The sequence below is a fragment of the Pelophylax lessonae genome, assembly GCF_965119305.1.
Source record: "Pelophylax lessonae genome assembly, chromosome: 4".
Classification (NCBI taxonomy): domain Eukaryota; kingdom Metazoa; phylum Chordata; class Amphibia; order Anura; family Ranidae; genus Pelophylax; species Pelophylax lessonae.
In genome coordinates, this window is record NC_138771.1 from 91,602,362 (window position 1) to 91,624,456 (window position 22,095).

The 22,095-nt window shown below is 42.3% G+C and overlaps 1 protein-coding gene across 5 annotated transcripts in view; it reads right to left on the minus strand.

Moving 5' to 3' along the window:
• Window positions 1-22,095, minus strand: part of MYO5A (myosin VA) — a 391,043-nt gene that overhangs the window by 14,999 nt on the left and 353,949 nt on the right. For all 5 annotated transcript variants that reach the window (XM_082256683.1, XM_082256682.1, XM_082256681.1 and 2 more), the window contains 4 exons: window positions 18,760-18,914; window positions 8,716-8,805; window positions 5,351-5,501; window positions 4,298-4,580 (listed from right to left, as the gene is read on the minus strand). In XM_082256683.1, coding sequence (XP_082112809.1) covers window positions 4,298-4,580; window positions 5,351-5,501; window positions 8,716-8,805; window positions 18,760-18,914 — 679 coding nt within the window. The remainder of the gene's footprint in view (window positions 1-4,297; window positions 4,581-5,350; window positions 5,502-8,715; window positions 8,806-18,759; window positions 18,915-22,095) is intronic.

Consider the following 22,095-nt stretch of genomic DNA (forward strand, 5'->3'; position numbering starts at 1 on the left):
GCAACTTAGATGCAACTTTGGATGGGTATGACTTAGATGCAACTTAGGCTTTGACCAAAGATAATGGACAACTGTTGCACAACTGTTAGATGTACAACATTCAGGTACCACTTTCATTCAACTTTTGAGGGTTAACATTGAAGTCTATGGCCCTCAAGTTGAATGAAAGTCAGCCCACAGTAGTGCATGAACTACTTTGAAGTTGCTGCAACTTTTAAGTTGCACATATATGAATTGTTATCATTGGAAAACATGGGGTATGACTTGTCATTCGACTTTGATGTCCAAAAATAATAATTATAATATAAAAAAAAAAAAAAAAAAAGGCTCAGGCTTTTCATAGGAAGAATGATCTGCAATATCCTGTTGGCAGGTTTTCCTTCATAATTAATGTTATAGCTCATTCCTTCCTATGCCCAGATGGACACACTTTTGGTAGTTTAAAAACCGTGATTGCACAGGTAACACTACAACTTGGTTTACTTTAAATGGTTTATTTTTGCCAGGAATAATTAGAGTTGCAAAGAATATTATAAATATAAGTAATATAACTTTAAAGTCTTTCAAGGGAAACTGCATTAGGGACAATAAATCCATCATTTCATAAGATGCCTAACTGGCATATCTATTAGCTGTACTACAACTAAGCTTACGCCACTGCTCACAGCTATTTACCAATTTGTCTAAACGGGGATAAAGGAGCCATGGTGCGCACTACGTTATGGAAATGGTATTATCTATTAGCATAAGTGCCAACTCTAAACAAAATACATATTTCTATCACTTGCCAATATTGCCTACAACTAGCCAATGCAGCAAGGTGATTTACATTATTATTATCGCTCTATGGTGTAATGGAGATATCGCAAAAATATCTCAGCCCCAACAAGTTCAATATATATAGTGAGGTGTGATTCATCTCACCAACAACTAAAATGTTAGCATTACATAAACTGCAACAAGCAGACATAAACTTCCTACACCCTTTAAAGCTGAACTTAAAGCAAAAGCTAAATAAACCACTAAAAAGACTGATCAACTGTTTCAGTTGCCAAATATGTGTATTTCTGTTATCCCTTCACAGCTCTTACACATAAACAAACATATTCATCAGGTTTAATGACCTTTAAAAGAGGGGCTATTCACTCTTTTTTATACAATTCTTTAATGAATCATTAACCTTAACGTAGGAATGGAAAGACGCAGCCTTTCTTGGAAAGCCATTAGAGCATACTGAAATTTACCATTAAGGTAGAGCATTGATTGGTCTTCTGTACTCTCCACACTCTGGTGGCTTCTATAGTAACCATGCTGGTGTGGTTAGCATATTACGTTACATAACTCCTGTATAAGGAGTACTCTGGTGGTGGCCGGTTACGTGAACAGAGCGGAGATCTCGATTCCTTTTCTCTGCTTTTCTCCAATTTTTTTTTACTTTTCTACTTTTACTCCTCCTCCTCCTTCCTTTCTAGCTCTACCTGACCTTTCATCTATTCCTCGAGGATGGTTGGACTTGGGAGGGGGGCCTCCTCTTCCGGTTTCCCTTCTTATGCAAAGTGCGTCTCAACTAATGTGTGGCTGGGGGAACATGTTTTGTGTTTGTTGGAATTCACTATCCTTTCCTTGCCCCAACGGGTATGGCAGGAGAAGGGGTCTCTCTCTCTAAGGCAGTGGTTCTCAACTCCTGTACTCAGGACCCACTAACAGGCCAGGTTTGCAGGAAAACTGAAATAAATCACAGGTGATATAATTTGCTGCTCAGTGATTGCAGTATTCTAGTCTGCATCTCCCCAAGATAATACTTAAAATCTGGCCTGTTAGTGGGTCCTGAGGACAGGAGTTGAGAACCACTGCTCTAATGGATGCTCAAATCTCCCCCCACTGCATAATCTATAATTCACATTTACGACTTGGGTTTTCTTTTTTTTTTTAAAGTTTTTAACATTACTGCAAATTCCTACTGGTGATCTTATGACTGTCAGTATGTATCTCCACGGTTTGTTATTGTCATAATTTCCACGTTGACACTTTTTGCCGCCTGCATAGCAGTTGTGTACTTTGTTCACTTTCGACTCAATCAAGCGAGGCCGAATATGGGCCTTATTCTTGTATGTTTATATCTACCTTTCTAACCTTTGTAAAACATTTTCAATAAATACTATTGAAATAGAATAATGGCAACAGGGAACGTGGTAGAAAGCGGCAGATGTCACAACCAGCAAATACTACCAGCCTGTGCATCCTTGTTAACAGCAGGCACACATTGCACATTATATTTTCCACAACTGCTGAGCATGCTTAAAAGAAAACTGTATTGAGAAACATATCGGTGTTACTGGGCTCCTCCAGAAAATGCTACCTCCCGGGCAGTCGACTTTGAAATCTTTTTAAAGAGTTTTAAAATGTCACTCAACCCTAATATTAAAATACATGTTCAAGTCTCTCTTTAAACAGTAATGGCTACCTCATGGTCATTTTTGGTGGCTGAGCTTAAGGATGTGTTTCTTTTTATCTACCAGTAATTGCGCTGTGGCCAGCAAACAGCTGAAGCAGTCTTTCCAACTTTACGGTTTAAACGAGAAGTATGGAGTTTGGGGCTTTTGCAGATTTATACTTAAATAGGTGGATTCAGCATCGATTTGAGGCTGTATCTGTCCCTGCCGGCTCTAACATTTAGAACTGAGCGATCAAACAACGCAGATGGCTCGGTTCTCAGGGCTTCCTGAGCAGAGAACTGGTGACTGTCAATCACTGTTCTCCGCTCTGCCCCCCCCCCCCCCATCCTGCTCACTGGAGAGCTGGGCTTTGGAGGGGGCGGGAGTGGCAGGCTCTCAGTTGCTGAGAGGCTTAGCCAGGTGCGGGTCAAGGCATGTGGGCAGATCCCAACCCCAGTGTCACGATTTTGCCTGACCCTGGACCAGCTCTGTGACGTCAGCTGACTTCAGCCCACTGTCAGCTGAAAACGGGTCACAGGAGTGAAAAATGAACTGCACTCCTGTGATCCACAGGAGAAGTACAGCCAAACAAGCTTTGGCTTTACTTCTCCTTTAAGGCTTGGTAGTGCACGTGTCTTCATGGTCATATGCATTAGCCTCACACTACATATCCTATGATGCCTTCCACTGGCATTCTTTAACTCAGTGTGTATTTATCGCTAGTTATGCTGGTACAGCCTACAAGTGGAGGCAGCAAAGACCCTTTATATTCAGGATATCTATAATGGTGTATTTGATTAGTTAAACCATGAGCATTACTGCATGGGCAGGGCTGCCAGAAAATCAGCCTGTTGATCTACTTTTAGGAGCTTTTTAGTGTCAGCACTTATAGTCTGTTATGAGAAAGGCTAGTCCTACAGGAACAGTAGTAGTAGTGCAGTAGCAAGATTTTATCTGTATTTCATCTGGACTGAGGGTTTATGTACTAAAAGGTTAGGCTGGGAGGTAGGATGTACTGGGATAGTGGGCTGAAAGGGGGATTCAGGGTTGTGGGGGAAGATCTGTACTGGGGGGAGATTGGAGCTGTTGGTTGACATTTGTATATGGTATATGGGCTTGGGGGGAATAGAGATTAATATTGCAAGGAGAGGGTTATTCTTTTATTGTATTTTGTGCTGTGGCCTGAACGCTATGAACTCCTGAGCCCTGCACTCTCTATGTTATGCACTGCTGAGCCCTGCACTATGTTACATACTCCTAAACCCTGCACTCTCTATCTTATGTACTCCTGAGGCCTGCGCTCTCTATCTTATGTACTCCTGAGGCATGTGTTCTCTATCCTATGTACTCCTTATGCCTGCGCTCCCTATCTTATCTACTCCTGAGGCCTGCGCTCTCTATCTTATCTACTCCTGAGGCCTGTTCTCTCTATCTTATGTACTCCTGAGGCCTGCGCTCTCTATCTTATGTACTCCTGAGGCCTGCGCTCTCTATCTTATGTACTTCTGAGGCCTGCGCTCTCTATCCTATGCACTTATGAGCCCTGTGCTCTCTATGTTATGCAGTCCGAACCCTGCACTCTGTTACTCCTGAGAGTGTACGCACAAGTACTGTGGCATATGTACGCTGTGTGTACAGTGAGTAGGCTGGGGTTTTATTTAACCATGGCTCCTCCCACTTTTCGTGCAGTCTGGCCACCACCACAATTACTACTTTTTTCCTTTAGTTGTTTTTTTGTGTGCGAGAGTGAGGGGTAACAGAGTGTGGAGAAATAATTGGCCCTGGGTGCCAGATATACTAAGTATGCCACTGGACTATACTCTTACATCTGTGAATCTATATCACATTTGGATCATTCTTACCTGATTTGCATCCCTTTGCTCCATGAACACATGTCCTTTCGCAGCAGCAGGTTGTTGAGGGTGACCGCACCAATAATGTAGAACATCTGCTTCACCACTTGCTTAATGAGCTCTGGATCCGTGCCATGTTGGCACATTATTGAGTGGAAAGTGTTTAGCTGCCTTACTATGGAATCCAAGGTATATGTTCCTTCATCAGCTATACTGGACGTCCTCTTCCGCAGACCAGTAGGCTTCACTCCTGAGACACCCTGAATAGTTTCATGCTCCAGCATTCCTGAAACTAAAGGGCATACACAGCAATGTTTAGCAGAAAAAAATGGCTTGTAAATGTATTTCATTTAAAAGGTTTCAAAGAAAATCATGATACAAGCAATGATGGAGGAAAATATGTTCTGGATATATAATCACAATGTGTCACAACGGTGTTATGGAACCTGATATCAGTACTGGGACAAGGTTATCCAGTACACAAGGCAAAGATGCCAAACTGTGCCCCCCACCCCCAACATACACCATTGATGATTTGCAAGCATAAGGGATCCTATGTCCTGCTGTCACTCGCTTGTAAAAATCACTGCAGCCGTCACTATTCCTGTCAGGTGTCTCCATCCATACAGTAAACCTTTGCGCCCAGGGCAGCCACCCTTCCCTCCCACCCATTTGTCCTGGCCCTGCCTGATATAAGCCAAAGCAGAAATGTACAAGGATAAGCTATACATATTTTGGGCACATCATAAGCACATACTGTCACACAGCAGACATATGGGCATGATTCAATGAAGACATAGGATGACAGATACATGCGTAAAATATCTATTTATCATTGGGTGGAGAGGAAGGGTGGAGGTTGGCTCTTCCAGCTTTCCAGTTTTTCTGCCAAATTACTCAGAATGTATAAATAAATGTGTACAGGAAGACCGTTGGCCCCGTGTATTTATATCTCATCACCTGCTTTGCTCAGTGAAGTGACTGAAGTTTCCCAATAGAAAAACAGGTTCACATTTGCCAGTTATTTGGTATCGGGAGCTCTATAAATCCCTCATTACTCACCAATCATTGGTTGCAAGATGTTTTCCAGCACTCGGACAAGCTGCTGGTATATCTGGATGGCCAAGTCACTCAGCACTTGCCTATACTCAGCAAGGTCAAAGTTTGTTAGACAATGCTCATTCTGCCTGGTTGTGTTGTGCTTCATAAATGCCTATAGAAAAATAATATCATGTTAATCCAAATGCTTCAATTAAACAATCTTAGTTCATATCTATAAAATTACATTTTTTATATTTTCAACTTTCATAATATATGTATATGACCGATATACCATGAAAAGTAATACCATTATTTGCACGATATACAGTTACTAAGTGTGCATGGATGACTTGATTGAAGGAAGTCATGGCTCACAGTGCATGACGCAGACTGTTGCATGCCATAGTCAATCCTCCTACACACAGCCACTAAGGTGCTCTTAGAATCTTCTATTAGTGCTGATATATTCAGATTTGTCAAAGGTTTCCCATATCTGAAAATGTATCTTAGATACAAATCAGCATAAGCAAACTTTTACGCCAGAATCTACCCACGATATCTTTGTTACACAATCTAGAATCCTCATTTTGTAAAAACAGACAATTCCTTTAAGAACAGTACAGTAATAGGAAGCTGTGGCAGATATAAAACAAATAAAAATTGAGGCAGATATAAAAAAAAAAGTAATTTTATTTATTTCAAAGGAGAAGTATAGGTTTAAAATAAACCCACATACTCTCCTCTACGCTGCAGCACCGGTATGATGCTGCAGCTGCTCCATGTTGGCCATTAAACACTCAGTTCTTGTTCTGTTCAGAGCTGAGAGGGGTGACTGTCAGTCAGTGCTCACTGGACTGCCAAGCAGGAGAAGTAACGGGCACAGCTGGCTCAGCCTCCCAGGCACATGCTGAGAGGCGGGGCCAACTGTCAAGGCGGCAGCTGGGTGGATCCCGACAAATCTGTTAGGTTTCTTAGAGAGCATGGGGCAGCTCTGCCACTTCAGCTGACCGTGGGTAATTGCCCACTATCAGCTGACTCTGGGTCACAGGAGGTAAATGTAAGTGCAAGAGAAGTATGGCCAAAAAAGTTTTGACTTCTCGTTTAAAAAAAAAATACCAAAAGTATTTAGTACAAGCGACTTGTATCTTAAAGTCTACAATAGCTCTAAAACATTTTATTTTTTATTGCACCAATAAGACCAGGCAGAACAAGTGACACACATTACGCCATGTTAGGCCATGTTTCATCCAGGAAGACTCTGGATATGTACAGGTGTGTAGCCAATGCAAGACGCAAATGAATAGAGAGCTGTGCTAGCCACTCTAGTGAGATTTATTTAAAAACGTTTACTGTTTTTTAAAGCTAAATGAAAGTGGTGTAAGCGCTTGAATCCATCTTGATATCTGCCTCTTATATATCCACTACACAGCAACACTTAGACTGAGAGAGGGAAGGTCAGTACTTATGTACTGGCAGGAATATGCTGATTTAGTGAGGGAGAAAAGTGATGATCTCATCAGTCTGCTCCTATGTCCCTATCCAATCACAGGGCGGGGACAAAATGGTGACCTAGCTTTATCATTTACAGTGCTGTCTGGAGGGTTGGGTAAATTTCAGGACTGGCAACACAACACAAATTCTTTGCAGGCATTTCACCTGTGAATTAAGCTTCTAAGCAGTGACAAAAAATGCAGTTTTAGTCTAAGTTAACACTAGTCTGAATGGTAAAATGCAGCATTTTACTATGCAGGCTAGTGTCAAGTGTGCTCCAGCAGAGAGACGTGTGTTTTTTTTTTCAACTTTATTTGATATGTTACATAAAGACACTATAATTATGTCACTGCACTGCAGCAGGGTGTCTGGTACTGCTGTGTAATGACAAGTGGTGCTATCCAGTGTAGTGCAGAAAAATGAAGACATGCTGCATTTTTCCACACTGCAAACACAAAGCACATCACACCAGCATTGTGGGGCGAATCGGGTACATAGAAAGCAATTGTTTTCTATGTGCCCTAGCAGTGACCAGAGTTTATCTAGTGTGGAAAAACGCACATCACTGCTCATAGTGTGAATGAGCCCATAAAATAATTTGTTCTCAAATGCCTACAAGGCATACATTACACATGAAGCAAGCTAGTGTTTACATGGTTACTGTAATATTTATGGCTTTTTTTGGAGGATGCACAGAATCGCAACTCATCTTCCATCTATTAAAACAGGAGTGGTCTTAACTAGAGATCGACCGATTATCGGCAAAGCCGATATATCGAGGGCCAATCTGCACTTTCCCCCGATATATTTTTATTTTTTATTATTTTATTTATTTCAGGTACTTATATAGCGCTGTCAATTTACGCAGCGCTTCACATATACATTGCACGTTCACATCAGTCCCTGCCCTCAAGGAGCTTACAATCTAAGGTCCCTAACTCACATTCATACATACATAGTAGGGCCAATTTTTTTTTTTTTTTTTACAGGATCCAATTAACCTACCATATATCGGAATATTACGCTATTTCTAAAAGTGCTTGTACCGGAGTGATGCCTACAGCTAGAGGCATCACCCCGGTACCGGCGTCTATAGCCGACAGTCTCGGCTGTCATTACAAGGAGCGGGAGGGGACGTCCCCCTCCTCCCGCCGCCTTCCGCGGCTCACCCGGTTCTCCCGTCCCACCAGGAGACCCGGGCAACCAGCCTGCACGGCCACCGAAGACACGATCAAAGCTGCATTCGGCTCTGATCGGGTCTCCGTGCAAAAACCCGGAAGTGATGTCATGATATCATTTCCGGGTACTGCCTGGCGCCAGATTAAACAAAAATTACAGCATTCAAAACAGCCAAACTTTCCATTTTGAATGCTTTTAAGTGCAGGAAGGGTTTGAGGTCTTTTAGACCCCCAGATCCCTCCATAAGAGTACCTGTCAAATAAAAAAAAAAATGTTTTTTAATGTACGAAAATATCAGCCCATATTGGCCGATACGCGATGACCAAAATACGATGAAAAAACAATATCGGTCGATCACTTGTCTTAACCTCTTGCCTCCCATGTAACGTATATGTCCAGCAGCAAGGGAGGTGGATTTAAATGCCCCTGAGCTGCACATATACATCCATATGTAGCAGAGGTTTCTGTGCCACAGCACAGTGACCAAGCTGTCATAGAAAGCTCCTGGTCTCTCGAAATGCTAGGGAGCCAACAGGATCGGCTCCTGATCATGTGACCACTATAACAGTCGGTCACAGTGGTCACATAATTGGGCAGTCCTTCTCGTCCCTCCGGGTGTAAAGACCCGGTAAAGGGATGCCAGGGCTGGCCGGGAAGAGGTTAAGGTTTCACAATGCATCAGAAGGAGAGACTGAGAACATCTGGGAATGAAGTACCTCTTCTCCGCTGTACTGCTTCAAGCAATGGAGGAATCGGCAGGTGTTGGAAAGCCAGAAGGACACGGTTTCAAAATCATCTCCTCTTTTCTGTGTAAGAGAAAAAAAAAAATACATCAAGCTTTATTGAAACACAAGTTTTAATAATAGTTGTATCTAACCAATTTGGTTAACTAGGTTCATAATATATTCACAAATACATCAAGGAGTAAGCACTGTATGTGTAACATAGTGAGAATAATGATATGGTGGGAGCCATATGAATATAGTGATACAGTTGACTCCCACTTGTCTCCAATAATTTAGAATCACGTCAAACATTCCGTGTTTTGTGGAAATCTCGTTTCCTCAAGAATAAAGCTGGGTACACACAGTTCAAATATCAGCCGATTCAGTGTGAACCAGCCAAAATTTGGACCATGTGCACAGCTGTCCACCTAGGGACCAGCTTCTGTTGAAGAAACATGCTGAAAAACCAGCATCAGATCAGCCAATGGCTGCGAAGACTGATTTGTGTGTTCTGGTGGGGGGTGGAAAGTTCGTTGCACTAACACTGCTTAGTTAGTACAGCGATTTCTCAGTTTTTTTTCCAGTCAGTATGCTGGGTTGAAAGAAAAGCTAAATGTGTGTACAAGGCATTATGGAGTCCACGGACTAATCAATAAGTCCCGAAGAAGTGGAGATTTTCAAGAAATGCGTAGATGTTTATAGATGTCTGGCATTTCTGACAATATGTCTGTCTAAAGCCATGATGGACATGAAACAAATTATTGGCAGTCTATTTTTTTGTTTACCTATTCATGGTACGTGTTCGCTTTTTTCTATGTACAAATATATATATTTTTGTACCTTTTTATGGATTGAGTTGGTGTGATAATGGCTGACAATTAAACCTCTAATCTTGGTGAATCAAATGAAAAGGTGGTGCTATACACACTGACAGTTACAATAGTAATAAGCAATAGTAACAATGCAATATTTTTACAAAATACTGAATTGTACAAACTATAAAATAAAATATATCTGTGCATACACTTCATTTAAATGTCCATAGTGCAACACAAGTCCTTAAAAATGTGCCAAATTGTGTGTTATTCTTCTCCTACACCACTGTGAAACCACAAACCTTCTTGAGGATGCCATATAGGCGAAATGCGTAGAGCTGGAACTTCTGACCTCACTTCAAGCTCCACTACCCATTGCACTGTTCAGTGTTAGAACCCAGACACTAAAGAATAATGTTACAGAAGAAGAGACGAGCCTGTAATAACCTCTGATCCTGGGTTTATATACTGCCATGCGGTAACCAGCGCCATTCAAGTGCGGGTTCCCGCATCGCATCTACCCTGCAGACAGTTCACAATGCACTCTGCGAACCACTGCAGAGTAGACGCAATGCGGGAACCCAGACTAGAATTGCACTGGTTACCGCATCACAGTAGTGTGAACCCAGGCTCAATACAAAGTTAATGACACCCCCAGATTGGTTCGCAGATCGCAGAGCGAACTGCAAATTCGGACAGGAATTGGATCAAATGCATGTGAACACCCATGAGATCCGATTCCAGTGTGGTAAAAAAAAAAAAGTTCCTGCAGCATTTTTGTGCGAATGGGATGCAAGTTCACCCATACAAACTGTATGGCTATATTTGCATCGCATATACATCGCATTTGATCAGCACAGCAATGCATTGCAAATGACATGCAATGTCTGTGTTCGCAATAGTGTGAACCCAGGCTAAAGAGTTAAACAGTACTGAGTAACTTCAGACTAGGCCAGTCTTGGCAGGCGAGCGCTGTACAACCATGCCCATTGTTCTGTAGTGGAAAGAAGCCATCATGCATAACATGTCAATGAGACGGTAGAACTCGGCTCCAAGTCACTGCTTAGCTGGTCTTACTTCCCTTAGCTGTGGATATGCAGAACAGCACCCAGCCTGGTCCAGTCACTAAGATTGCACTCATACATAAATCACACATACAGCCATGTTCATCCCAAGACACAATCAGACCTGCCGACAGCCAAACTGTGCATTGCAGGAAGAGAACAGATTTATAGTAACAAACCGTAAATCATCAACCTAGTATTTGGCTTTAAAAAAGTCCAGTGAACACTACATCATGTGACTTCATGACATGTTCCACTGTGTTATTTCATTAACCATTTAGTGGATTGAAACAAGTTTTAGATCAAAACAACCAACACCAGCCTTTCCTAACTTTTTTAATATGGAGGAACCGTTTAAAGTGATTGTAAACCTCAGACATGAAATATGAATAAACCATATCCCTCTATAGTGTATACTTAGTTACATAGTTTGTGAGGTTGAAAAAAGACATCAGTCCATCCAGTTCAGCCTATGATGTGTGTGTGTGTGTGTTTGCTTGTTAACCGTACATTGTATACCCCTGTATGTTGTGGTCTTTAACCACTTAAGCCCCGTAAGATTTGGCTGTTCAAAGACCAGGGCCTATTTTGCGATTCGGCACTGCGTGACTTTAACGGAAAATCGCGCGGTCGTGCGATGCTGTACCCAAACAAAATTGACGTCCTTTTTTTCCCACAAACAGAGCTTTCTTTTTGTGGCATTTGATCACCTGTGCGATTTTTATTTTTTCGCTATAAACAAAAAAAGCGCGACAATTTTGAAAAAATAACAATATTTTTCACATTTTTTTATATGAAATTCTCAAAAAAAATGTAAAAATCAAAATTTTTTACCATTTTAGGCCAATTTGTTTTCTGCTACATATGTTTGGTAAAAAAAAATCGCAATAAGTGTATTTTGATTGATTTGCGCAAAAGTTATTGCGTTTACTAACTACGGGAAAGATCTATGTCATTTTTATTGTTTTTTTTTTTACTAGTAATGGCGTCGATCTGCGATTTTTTTTGCTGGACTGCGACATTGCGGCGGACAGATCGGACCCCTAACTGACATTTTTGACACTTTTGGGAGTACCAGTGACATTACTACAGTAATCAGTGCTATAAATATACACTGTTACTGTAAAAATGACACTGGCAGGGAAGGGGTTAACTTTATTGGTGAACAAGGGGTTAAGTGTGTCCCTAGGGGCGTGATTCTAACTGTAAAGGGGCGTGGCTTGTGATGTAACCACAGAGACATACGATCCTACATAGCAGGATTGTATAGTCTCTGCACTTACATCAGGGAGAATGACAGGCAGCTTTGTTTACATCAGCCGTCTGCCTTTCTCCCTCTCCTGCGGGGGGTCGCGAGTGACCGCCGGATATCGGAGCCACCGGTCACTCGTGCGGGGCTGCCAGTGGCGCACGCTCGCCCCCTACAGGCGGCTGAGTGAGTGACGTACCCCTACGTCACTTTGCCCAGCAGCGGCTGCCTGCCGCAGTATATCTCCGGTGGGCGGTCGTTATGTGGTTAAGGTGACCATCTAATAGTTTTTTAAAACTATCGATGCTCCCTGCTGATATCACTGCTTGTGGAAGAGAATTCCACATCCTTACTGCTCTGACAGTAAAGAACCCCTTACGTATTTTAAGGTTAAACTGGTCTTCCTCTAGTTTTAGTGAGTGGCCACGTGTCTTATTGTATTCCCTTTCTCTGAAAAGTTTGTTCCTTATGCTAGGGTCATCACCAGTACAGTATTTGTACATTGATATCATATCCCCCTCAAGCGTCTCTTCTCCAGAGAGAATAAGTTCAATGCTTGTAGTCTTTCCTCATAGCTGATGTCCCCCATTCCCCTAATTATTTTTGTTGCCCTTCTCTGGACTCTTTCCAGTTCCAGCACATCCTTCCTGAGGATCAGTGCCCAGAACTGGACAGCATACTCCAGATGTGGCTGGACCAGAGTCTTGTAGAGTGGGAGAATAATCTCTTTATTTCTGGAGTGAATCCCCTTTTTTATACATGCCAGTGTTTTGTTGGCTTTGCTTGCAGCTGCTTGGCATTGCATGCCACTGCCAAGCCTGTTGTCTACCAGTACCCCCAGGTCTTTTTCCATCTTAGATTCACCCAGAGGTTTCCACCCCCAGTGAGTAGCTTGCTTTCGTATTTCTGATGCCCAAGTGCATTACCTTACATTTTTCAACATTAAACCTCATCTGCCATGTAGTTACCCACCCCATTTTTTTGTTCAGGTCCGCTTGTAAGGTTTCCACATTCTGCATAGAAGATATTGGCATGCTCAGTTTAGTATCATCCGCAAATACTTAGATTGTACTCAATATCCCCTCCTCTAGATCATTTATGAATAAATTAAACAGGATTGGTCCCAGGACAGAACCCTGGGGGACCCCACCGTTGCCTTATGAGTTTATGTGCAATCTCCATTACTGTGTTGTGATGATGAGGAGTTATGTATAAAGCTCCATTAGTAATTGTAAATAGATATAAATGTACAAAGTTTTGATTTAAGACTCATATTTGCTATATGACTGTAGATGGGTAATTTGTGTAAGCCAGACAGACAGGCAGTGGTATGAATCCAATTTAACAAGTCTGTGTGAAGGAAGAGCTGTCTGCTAGCCGGTTGCAGTGGCGTGCATCTGTAATCCCAGTTACTTGGGAGGCTGATGCTGTTGAATTGCTTGAGTCCAGGAGTTCTGGTCTACCCTGCGCTATGTCGATCAGGTATTCACGCTTAGTTCGGTATCAATATGGTGGCTCTAGAGGAGCCCGCGGCCACCAGGATTTGGACTAAGGAGAGACTTTCGCTTGCTTTGCAGACTAGGATGAATCTACTGGGAAGGGTAAGAATGGACTATATCTCTCACACTTAAAATGAAGTCTCATGCTTTTTCTCTTTTGTGTTTGAACACACTGCAGGCACCATGCCTGAAGTGAAAAGGTAACCTAAGGGCCGGTTCACATTATTGCGAGTGCAGCGAACGCATGTAATTCGGAGCGCACTGCTCCTTCATTACATGCGATCGGATGTGCGGATGCAAATTCAGCCATACACTTTGTATGGCTGAATTCGCACTGTATCCGCACCAAACACGCACATGAGGCTTTTTTGAGCCGCAGTAGAATCAGATCGCATAGTGGTTCACACTTTGCGATCGGATTCTGTGCGTACTTGCAGATCGCACTGTGATATGCGATCGCAACTGGGGGTGTCGTTAACTTTTAATTGACACCCCCTGCGTATCGCATATGGCAGTGTGAACTGCCAGATGTGCGGGTGCGATGCGGGAACAGGCTGCGAATTCGCAGCCTTCCCGCATCGCACAAGTGTGAACCGAGACTAATTCCATGCTCATTAATACATGGTATTGTAAATATGGCTATTGGGGGTAATTTGTAAATAACATTGAAAGCCAGGGGATTTGTACTAACAATGTTGTTAATATTGTTTCGTGTGTAATTTGTATATATATATATTATGTAACCATCTCAATAAATGTGTATTGCGGATTAAACTACCTCTTTTGTGTAAAGATCTCTCAGGATCTAGATGTGTATAGGCGCTTGCTACTACAATGATTGGGGGTGTATGCACATTTACACATAACAAAAGGCAACACCACTTTCCACACCCACCCAATCTGAGTACTCCCCATTTATCACCACCCTCTGGACTCGTCCCTGGAGCCAGTTCTCTATCCAGGTACTCACCCTATGGTCCATACCTATGTACTTTAGTTTGTACAGTAAGGGTTTGTAGGGAACGGTGTCAAATGCCTTTGCAAAGTCCAGATACTTGTTTCAATTCAGAGCACTAAGTGTCATTTCTGTCTGCTGTTTCCTTCCTCTGCTATCAGCATGAATCATTTCTACACAAGTTTTCCTGACACCAAGAGAAAAAAGGTGACAGGGGAGGGATCTCCAGGACACATCCTGTGATTGACAGCCTCAGATGTGTTGCTTTGTGGAGTGGGGTGTGTCCCTTCCCTCCAATCAGCTCTCAGAGCTCTCCTCACTGAGCTCTGCAGAGGGTAACTTGAGTTCTCTGTCCTTTTCTCTGACAGCTCATACAAGCTGTATAAATTCTGGACTATGTAGAGAAGAGAAAACTGAGGATAAACAGGTACATGAGGATTTTTTTCATTTCTGCTTATCACCTAAAGCCAGTCACTTCACTGGGTATATGTATAGGTTTGCAACCACTTTAAATAACTTCCTGGGCTCAGGAAACCCATAAATAGGGGAGGGGGTGCATGACGGTGCGACGCTCCGCATACGAGACAGTGTGGTATTTATACTATCGGGAAAGCAGATTGTCACTGCTGATGGAAACATTGTATTTGCTGTATAGGCTGTATAATCCTGGTGTTCAGCACCTGTAGAAAGTGAGCAGATAGCTGGAGGTTTTTAGCAGCAATAAATTGTTTTACAATGATAAAGCGCACTGTTTGGGGATTTCTCCTTCCCTATGTGCAGCTGAGAGAAGATATTGAGAGGAATAAAACCTGCACACGGAGGTATTGGGAAACCTCTGGGAAATCCATTGATCTGGAAATGTTTATTGAATCCACTGGGGGGGCGCAAGCATTTAGAGACAATAGCACAGTCATATATTCCAGCTGGGGGCACATCTGGTGGGGGGTATTCATGTCACTTTAAGCATTATTGGCACAAAGTGGTGGATTAACACAAGTGATTGAAGAGGATCTACACTCACTGGCCACTTTATTAGGTACACCTGTTCAATTGCTTGGTAACAAAATCGCTAACCAGCCAATCACATGGCAGCAACTTAATGCATTCAGGCATCAAGACCTGGTGAAGATGACTTGCTGAAGTTCAAACCGAGCATCAGAATGGGGAAGAAAGGGGATTTAAGGGACTTTGAATGTGGCATGGTTGTTGGTGTCAGACGTGCTGGTCTGAGTATTTAAAAAACTGCTGATCTACTGGGATTTTCACACACAACCATCTCTAGGGTTTACAGAGAATGGTCTGAAAAAAAGAAAATATCCAGTGAGTGGCAGTTGTGTGGAGGAAAACGCCTTGTTGATGTCAGAGGAGAAAGGGCAGACTTATTCAAGATGATAGAAAGGCAACAGTAACTCAAACACTCGTTACAACCAAGGTATGACCAATACCATCTCTGAATGCACAACACATCGAACCTTGAAGTAGATGGGCTACAGCAGCAGAAGACCACACCGGGTGCCACTCCTGCCAGCTAAGAACAGGAAACTGAGGCTACAATTTGCACAGGCTCACTGAAATTGTACAATAGAAGATTGAAAAAATGTTGCCTGGTCTGATGAGTCTCGATTTCAGCTGCGACATTCAGATGGTAGGGTCAGAATTTGGCGGAAGCAACATGAAAGCATGTTATATTAACGGTTCAGGATGGGAGTATATTGATGTGGGGGGTATTTTCTGGGCACACTTTGGGCCCCTTGGTATCAACTGAGCATCGTTTAAACGCCACAGCCTACCTGAGTATTGTTGCTGACCATGTCCATCCCTTTATGACTACAGTGTATCCATCTTCTGATGGCTCCTTCCAGCAGGATAATGCACCATGTCACAAAGCTCAGATCATCTCACCACTGGCTTCTTGAACATGACAATGAGTTCACTGTACTCTAATGGCCTCCACAGTCACCAGATCTCATCCAATAGAGCACCTTTGGGATGTGGTGGAACGGGAGATTCCCATCATGGATGTGCAGCTGACAATCTGCAGCAACTGCGTGATGTTATCATGTCAGTATGGACCAAAATCTCTGGGGAATGTTTCCACAACCTTGTTGAATCTATGCCAGGAAGAATTAAGGCAGTTCTGAAGGCAAAAGGGGGTCCAACCCAGTACTAGCAAGGTGTATTTAATAAAGAGGCCAGTGAGTGTATTATATACAGCTGCAAGAAAAAGTATGTGAACCCTTTGGAATGATATGGATTTCTGCACAAATTGGTCATAAAATGTGATCTGATCATCATCTAAGTCACAACAATAGACAATCACAGTCTGCTTAAACTAATAACACACAAAGAATGAAATGGTGCCATGTTTTTATTGAACACACCATGTAAACATTCACAGTGCAGGTGGAAAAAGTATGTGAACCCCTAGACTAATGACATCTCCAAGAGCTAATTGGAGTGAGATGTCAGCCAACTGGAGTCCAATCAATGAGATGAGATTGGAGGTGTTGGTTACAGCTGCCCTGCCCTATAAAAACACACACCAGTTCTGGGTTTGCTTTTGAGAACAGGGTACATTTTCATACAATACATAGTACAGCAGGCACATATCAGGAATATGAAATGTTGGGATTGCATATTCCTTATTCTAATTTTTACTTTCCCAGATGTTATATAGTCATTCTAACTGGTGGACCATGATTATATGAATATACTAATACCTACTGGTTTGAGAGGTATTTTTGTAGGAAAGGTGATCTAACCAGCATTCTGTAATGCATTATTTTTTATTATTTTTTGAAACGTACTACATGGAATTTTCCCTTCTTCCATTTTTCTTAATGTGTTAGTTATGTTCCCCAGGGGACAAAGTATATAACACATTCTGTCTTATCTTCCTATGTACTGTCTAACACTATCTGTGAGGCTGGACAGGGAATCACTTCTCCCCTAATGGCTGTCCGACAACCCAGCTAGCAAGGAGAAACCTACTTTGACAGGTGTAGAGCACTGAAAATGGACAGTGCACAGGAGTGACAATGGGGTGTCAATGGAAAATCAACAGGCAGCGATCCATTGTAATTGTCAATTAATTAAACAAATAAAACCAGGGATTGCAACACGTTACCACATGGGACCGGATGGCAGTGAGGGCATTGAAGGATGACAAATGCCAATGGTCAGTTCGGGGTAGTCCAACGCTGAACCTCTCGGGGATGTAAGGGTGTCAAGGGAACGGGACCCGCTATGGAGGGGAAGGAGGATCCTAGCCAGTCCTCCACTGGCGAGTATGCAAGCCGTAGTACTTGAGTGCCAAGGGTAGTGTGGTGCCCAGAAATGACGTCTCTCGGTGGAACGGAGCCAAGTGCAGGTACCAGCGTGGAACGCAAGCAAGGCCGTTGCCGTGTCTACGCATTTCCCGTGCATCTGCTTTGTCAAGTCCGGCCAGGATCCTCCTTCCCCTCCATAGCAGGTCCCGTTCCCTGAACACCCTTACATCCCCGAGAGGTTCAGATCTGGACTACCCCGAACTGACCATTGGCATTTGTCATCCTTTAATGCCCTCACCGCCATCCGGTCCCATATGGTAATGTGTTGCAATCCCTGGTGTTATTTGTTTAACAAATTGACATTACAATGGATCGCTGCCTGTTGATTTTCCATTGACACCCCACTGTCACTCCTGTGCGTTGTCCATTTTCAGTGCTCCATTCCATTGCATCTACATCCCATGCTTGGGATTGGCAGCACAAGGATTGAGGTCTGGGTAGTCCAGTGTTTTATTGGTCCAATCCTTTTTAGGGGAACCTGAATATCAGCGCTTGGACTTTCTGTACAAAATGTTACTTTGACAGGTGGCGCGTTTCTCCATTTCCAAGCTTGCCTGAAAAATTTAGCTGACAAACCTCCTCTCCAATGCATTCCTGGCAAGGTGCTGGTCTTGGATAAAAGGTAGAAAAGTGGCACTGTTCCTGGGTAAGAGGAGAAAAGTGCCACGTGTCAAAGCTGTTGTCTCCTTGCTAGCTGTGTTGTGGGATGGCAGTAGACAGCAGAGTGGTGTGCTGTCCGACCTCACAGCTATCCTTTGACAGCAGATAGGAAGAAAGGACAAAGCACTGCATGTACTTTGTCCGCTAGAGAACAGAACACATTAATACAAACTGGTGGGAGACTTCTCATTTAATGCATTAAGTAACGTTCACTATTTATTGGATATTGTGCTATATTTTGGGCTCCATTATGTTTTTTTCTTATCTGTTTTGTATGACTAACATTTTAAAAGACTACACAAATAAAAATTACCTTTTATTAATATCAAGTTTTCCAGATCCCATCCAATTCTTAGCTGCTTACTATTATTTCAAATATTGGTTATGAGTGAATCAAACAAACCTCCAAAGGAAGAATAAAGGATCAGAGAGATCAGATCAGAGGGGAAAAACGATAAACTCACCTTCAAGATCTTTTTAATACCATTAATTGTTGATGTGAGAAGAGAGCGAACTTTCTGGTCATCATTGAGGTAATCAGCATGGCGCACACACATAAATAATATATATGCCGGCAATCCTGGAATAAGATTCACAGCAACACCGCGGGGCTTTAGGTCTGGTAAAGAAATAAAAAAAAGTAATTACAAAAAATGTAAATTTAAGATTCTTGGTTATTAATTGCTCATATTCTCACTGTTAAAGCCCATATTCTCCCTCCACCCCTCTGCTTGCCTTTTAAAACCAAGTGAATTACTTGGTACTTCTGTGTATGAGCTGCATGTAACGGTCTACCCTCCCCTCTCATAATGCAGTGTTGGGTGGTAAAGTAACCAATTACAGTTCCCAAGCACTGCCAAGTGGGGATTGATGAGCTCAGACTGACTTAGAGCTCACACAGTGCTATGTTTGACTTTGCTCTGGCTGATGAACAGAGCAGAAAGGGAACAAAATGCAGACCAGTATAAGCAATGGAGGAAAGTTATAAAAATGTAAGTTGCCGAACTACCTTCCCAAAGTTTGGGTGACATGAAATAGTGCACCTACTACAAAATTAATGCAATGCTGATCTAAGGCAGTGTACTGCAAGCTGGAACAAAACTCCAACTTGCAAATTCCTGAACTGCTTGATCTAGCAACCCATGCAGCTAGCTATACACATCAGCTCATCTCTTGTAGACAGAGCTATAAAGATTATTACCCATGGCCAAAAGTTTTGAGAATGACAAATATTAATTTTCACAAAATCTACTGCTTCTGTTTTTATGATGGCAATTTGCAGATATTCCAAAATGTTATGAAGAGTGATCAGATGAATTGCAATTAATTGCAAATTCCCACCTCAATCCCAAAAAAAAAAAAAAAAAAAAAACACATTTCCACTGTATTTCAAAACCACTCATAAAAAAAAAGACCAGCTGACATCATGTCAGTGATTCTCTCGTTAACACAGGTGTCAGTGTTGACAAGGACAAGGCTCGAAATCACTCTGTAATGCTGATTGAGCTAGAATAAGACTGGAAGCTTTAAAAGGAGGGTGGTGCTTGAAATCATTGTTCTTCCTCTGTTAACCATAGTTACCTGCAAGGAAACATGTGCAGTCATCATTTCTTTGCACAAAAAGGGATTCACAGGCAAGGATATTGCTGCTACTAAGATTGCACCTACAGTGCCTTGCGAAAAGTATTCAGCCCCCTTGAACTTTGCGACCTTTTGCCACATTTCAGGCTTCAAACATAAAGATTTTAAACTGTAATTTTTTGTGAAGAATCAACAAGTGGGACACAATCATGAAGTGGAACGAAATTTATTGGATATTTCAAACCTTGTTAACAAATAAAAAACTGAAAAATTGGGCGTGCAAAATTATTCAGCCCCTTTACTTTCAGTGCAGCAAACTCTCTCCAGAAGTTCAGTGAGGATCTCTGAATGATCCAATGTTGACCTAAATGACTAATGATGATAAATAGAATCCACCTGTGTGTAATCAAGTCTCCGTATAAATGCACCTGCACTGTGATAGTCTCAGAGGTCCGTTTACAGCGCAGAGAGCATCATGAAGAACAAGGAACACACCAGGCAGGTCCGAGATACTGTTGTGGAGAAGTTTAAAGTCGGATTTGGATACAAAAAGATTTCCCAAGCTTTAAACATCCCAAGGAGCACTGTGCAAGCGATAATATTGAAATGGGAGTATCAGACCACTGCAAATCTACGAAGACCTGGCCGTCCCTCTAAACTTTCAGCTCATAAAATGAGAAGACTGATCAGAGATGCAGCCAAGAGGCCCATGATCACTCTGGATGAACTGCAGAGATCTACAGCTGAGGTGGGAGACTCTGTCCATAGGACAACAATCAGTCGTATACTGCACAAATCTGGCCTTTATGGAAGAGTGGCAAAAAGAAAGCCATTTCTTAAAGATATCCATAAAAAGTGTCGTTTAAAGTTTGCCACAAGCCACCTGGGAGACACACCAAACATGTGGAAGAAGGTGCTCTGGTCAGATGAAACCAAAATCAAACTTTTTGGCAACAATGCAAAACGTTATGTTTGGCGTAAAAGCAACACAGCTCATCACCCTGAACACACCATCCTCACTGTCAAACATGGTGGTGGCAGCATCATGGTTTGGGCCTGCTTTTCTTCAGCAGGGACAGGGAAGATGGTTAAAATTGATGGGAAGTATTGTTTCCTATGTTTTTTTACTTGCTGCACTGAGATACTCGTGATCCCATTGCCTGTCCTGGTTGGGTATTGTTATGTACCCTGTTGTACTACATGTACATTTTTCACTATGCTTGGAATATGTTACGTAATGACTGCCTATGCTGGAAGAACTCTCTTTTTCTACGTTAATGCATTGTAATTGCGGTAGGACACTTGAAACTGTTATGCTCATGTTGACGGTATTCCTTTCTGTACCTTTGATGTTTTTTTTTCAATTTCTCATGAAAATTTCAATAAAAACCATTGAAACAAAATTGATAGGAAGATGGATGAAGCCAAATACAGGACCATTCTGGAAGAAAACCTGATGGAGTCTGCAAAAGACCTGAGACTGGGACGGAGATTTGTCTTCCAACAAGACAATGATCCAAAACATAAAGCAAAATCTACAATGGAATGGTTCACAAATAAACATATCCAGGTGTTAGAATGGCCAAGTCAAAGTCCAGACCTGAATCCAATCGAGAATCTGTGGAAAGAACTGAAAACTGCTGTTCACAAACGCTCTCCATCCAATCTCACTGAGCTCAAGCTGTTTTGCAAGGAGGAATGGGCAAAAATTTCAGTCTCTCGATGTGCAAATCCCAAGCGACTTACAGCTGTAATCGCAGCAAAAGGTGGCGCTACAAAGTATTAAAGTATTAACTTAAGGGGGCTGAATAATTTTGCACGCCCAATTTTCCAGTTTTTTATTTGTTAAAAAAGTTTGAAATATCCAATAAATTTCGTTCCACTTCATGATTGTGTCCCACTTGTTGTTGATTCTTCACAAAAAATTACAGTTTTATATCTTTATGTTTGAAGCCTGAAATGTGGCAAAAGGTTGAAAAGTTCAAGGGGGCCGAATACTTTCGCAAGGCACTGTAAATCAACCAGCATTTATCGGATCATCAAGAACTTCAAGGAGAGAGGTTTAATTGTTGTAAAGAAGGCTTCAGGGCACCTAAGAAAGTCCAGCAAATGCCCCAGGAATGTGTATAGCGGAGAGGGCTGGAAACAAACCGCTCTGCCCACCTTAGAATGCTGGCTACCTCCAGAGTCGCCAGGACACTTTTTGTGCCCCCTTGGTG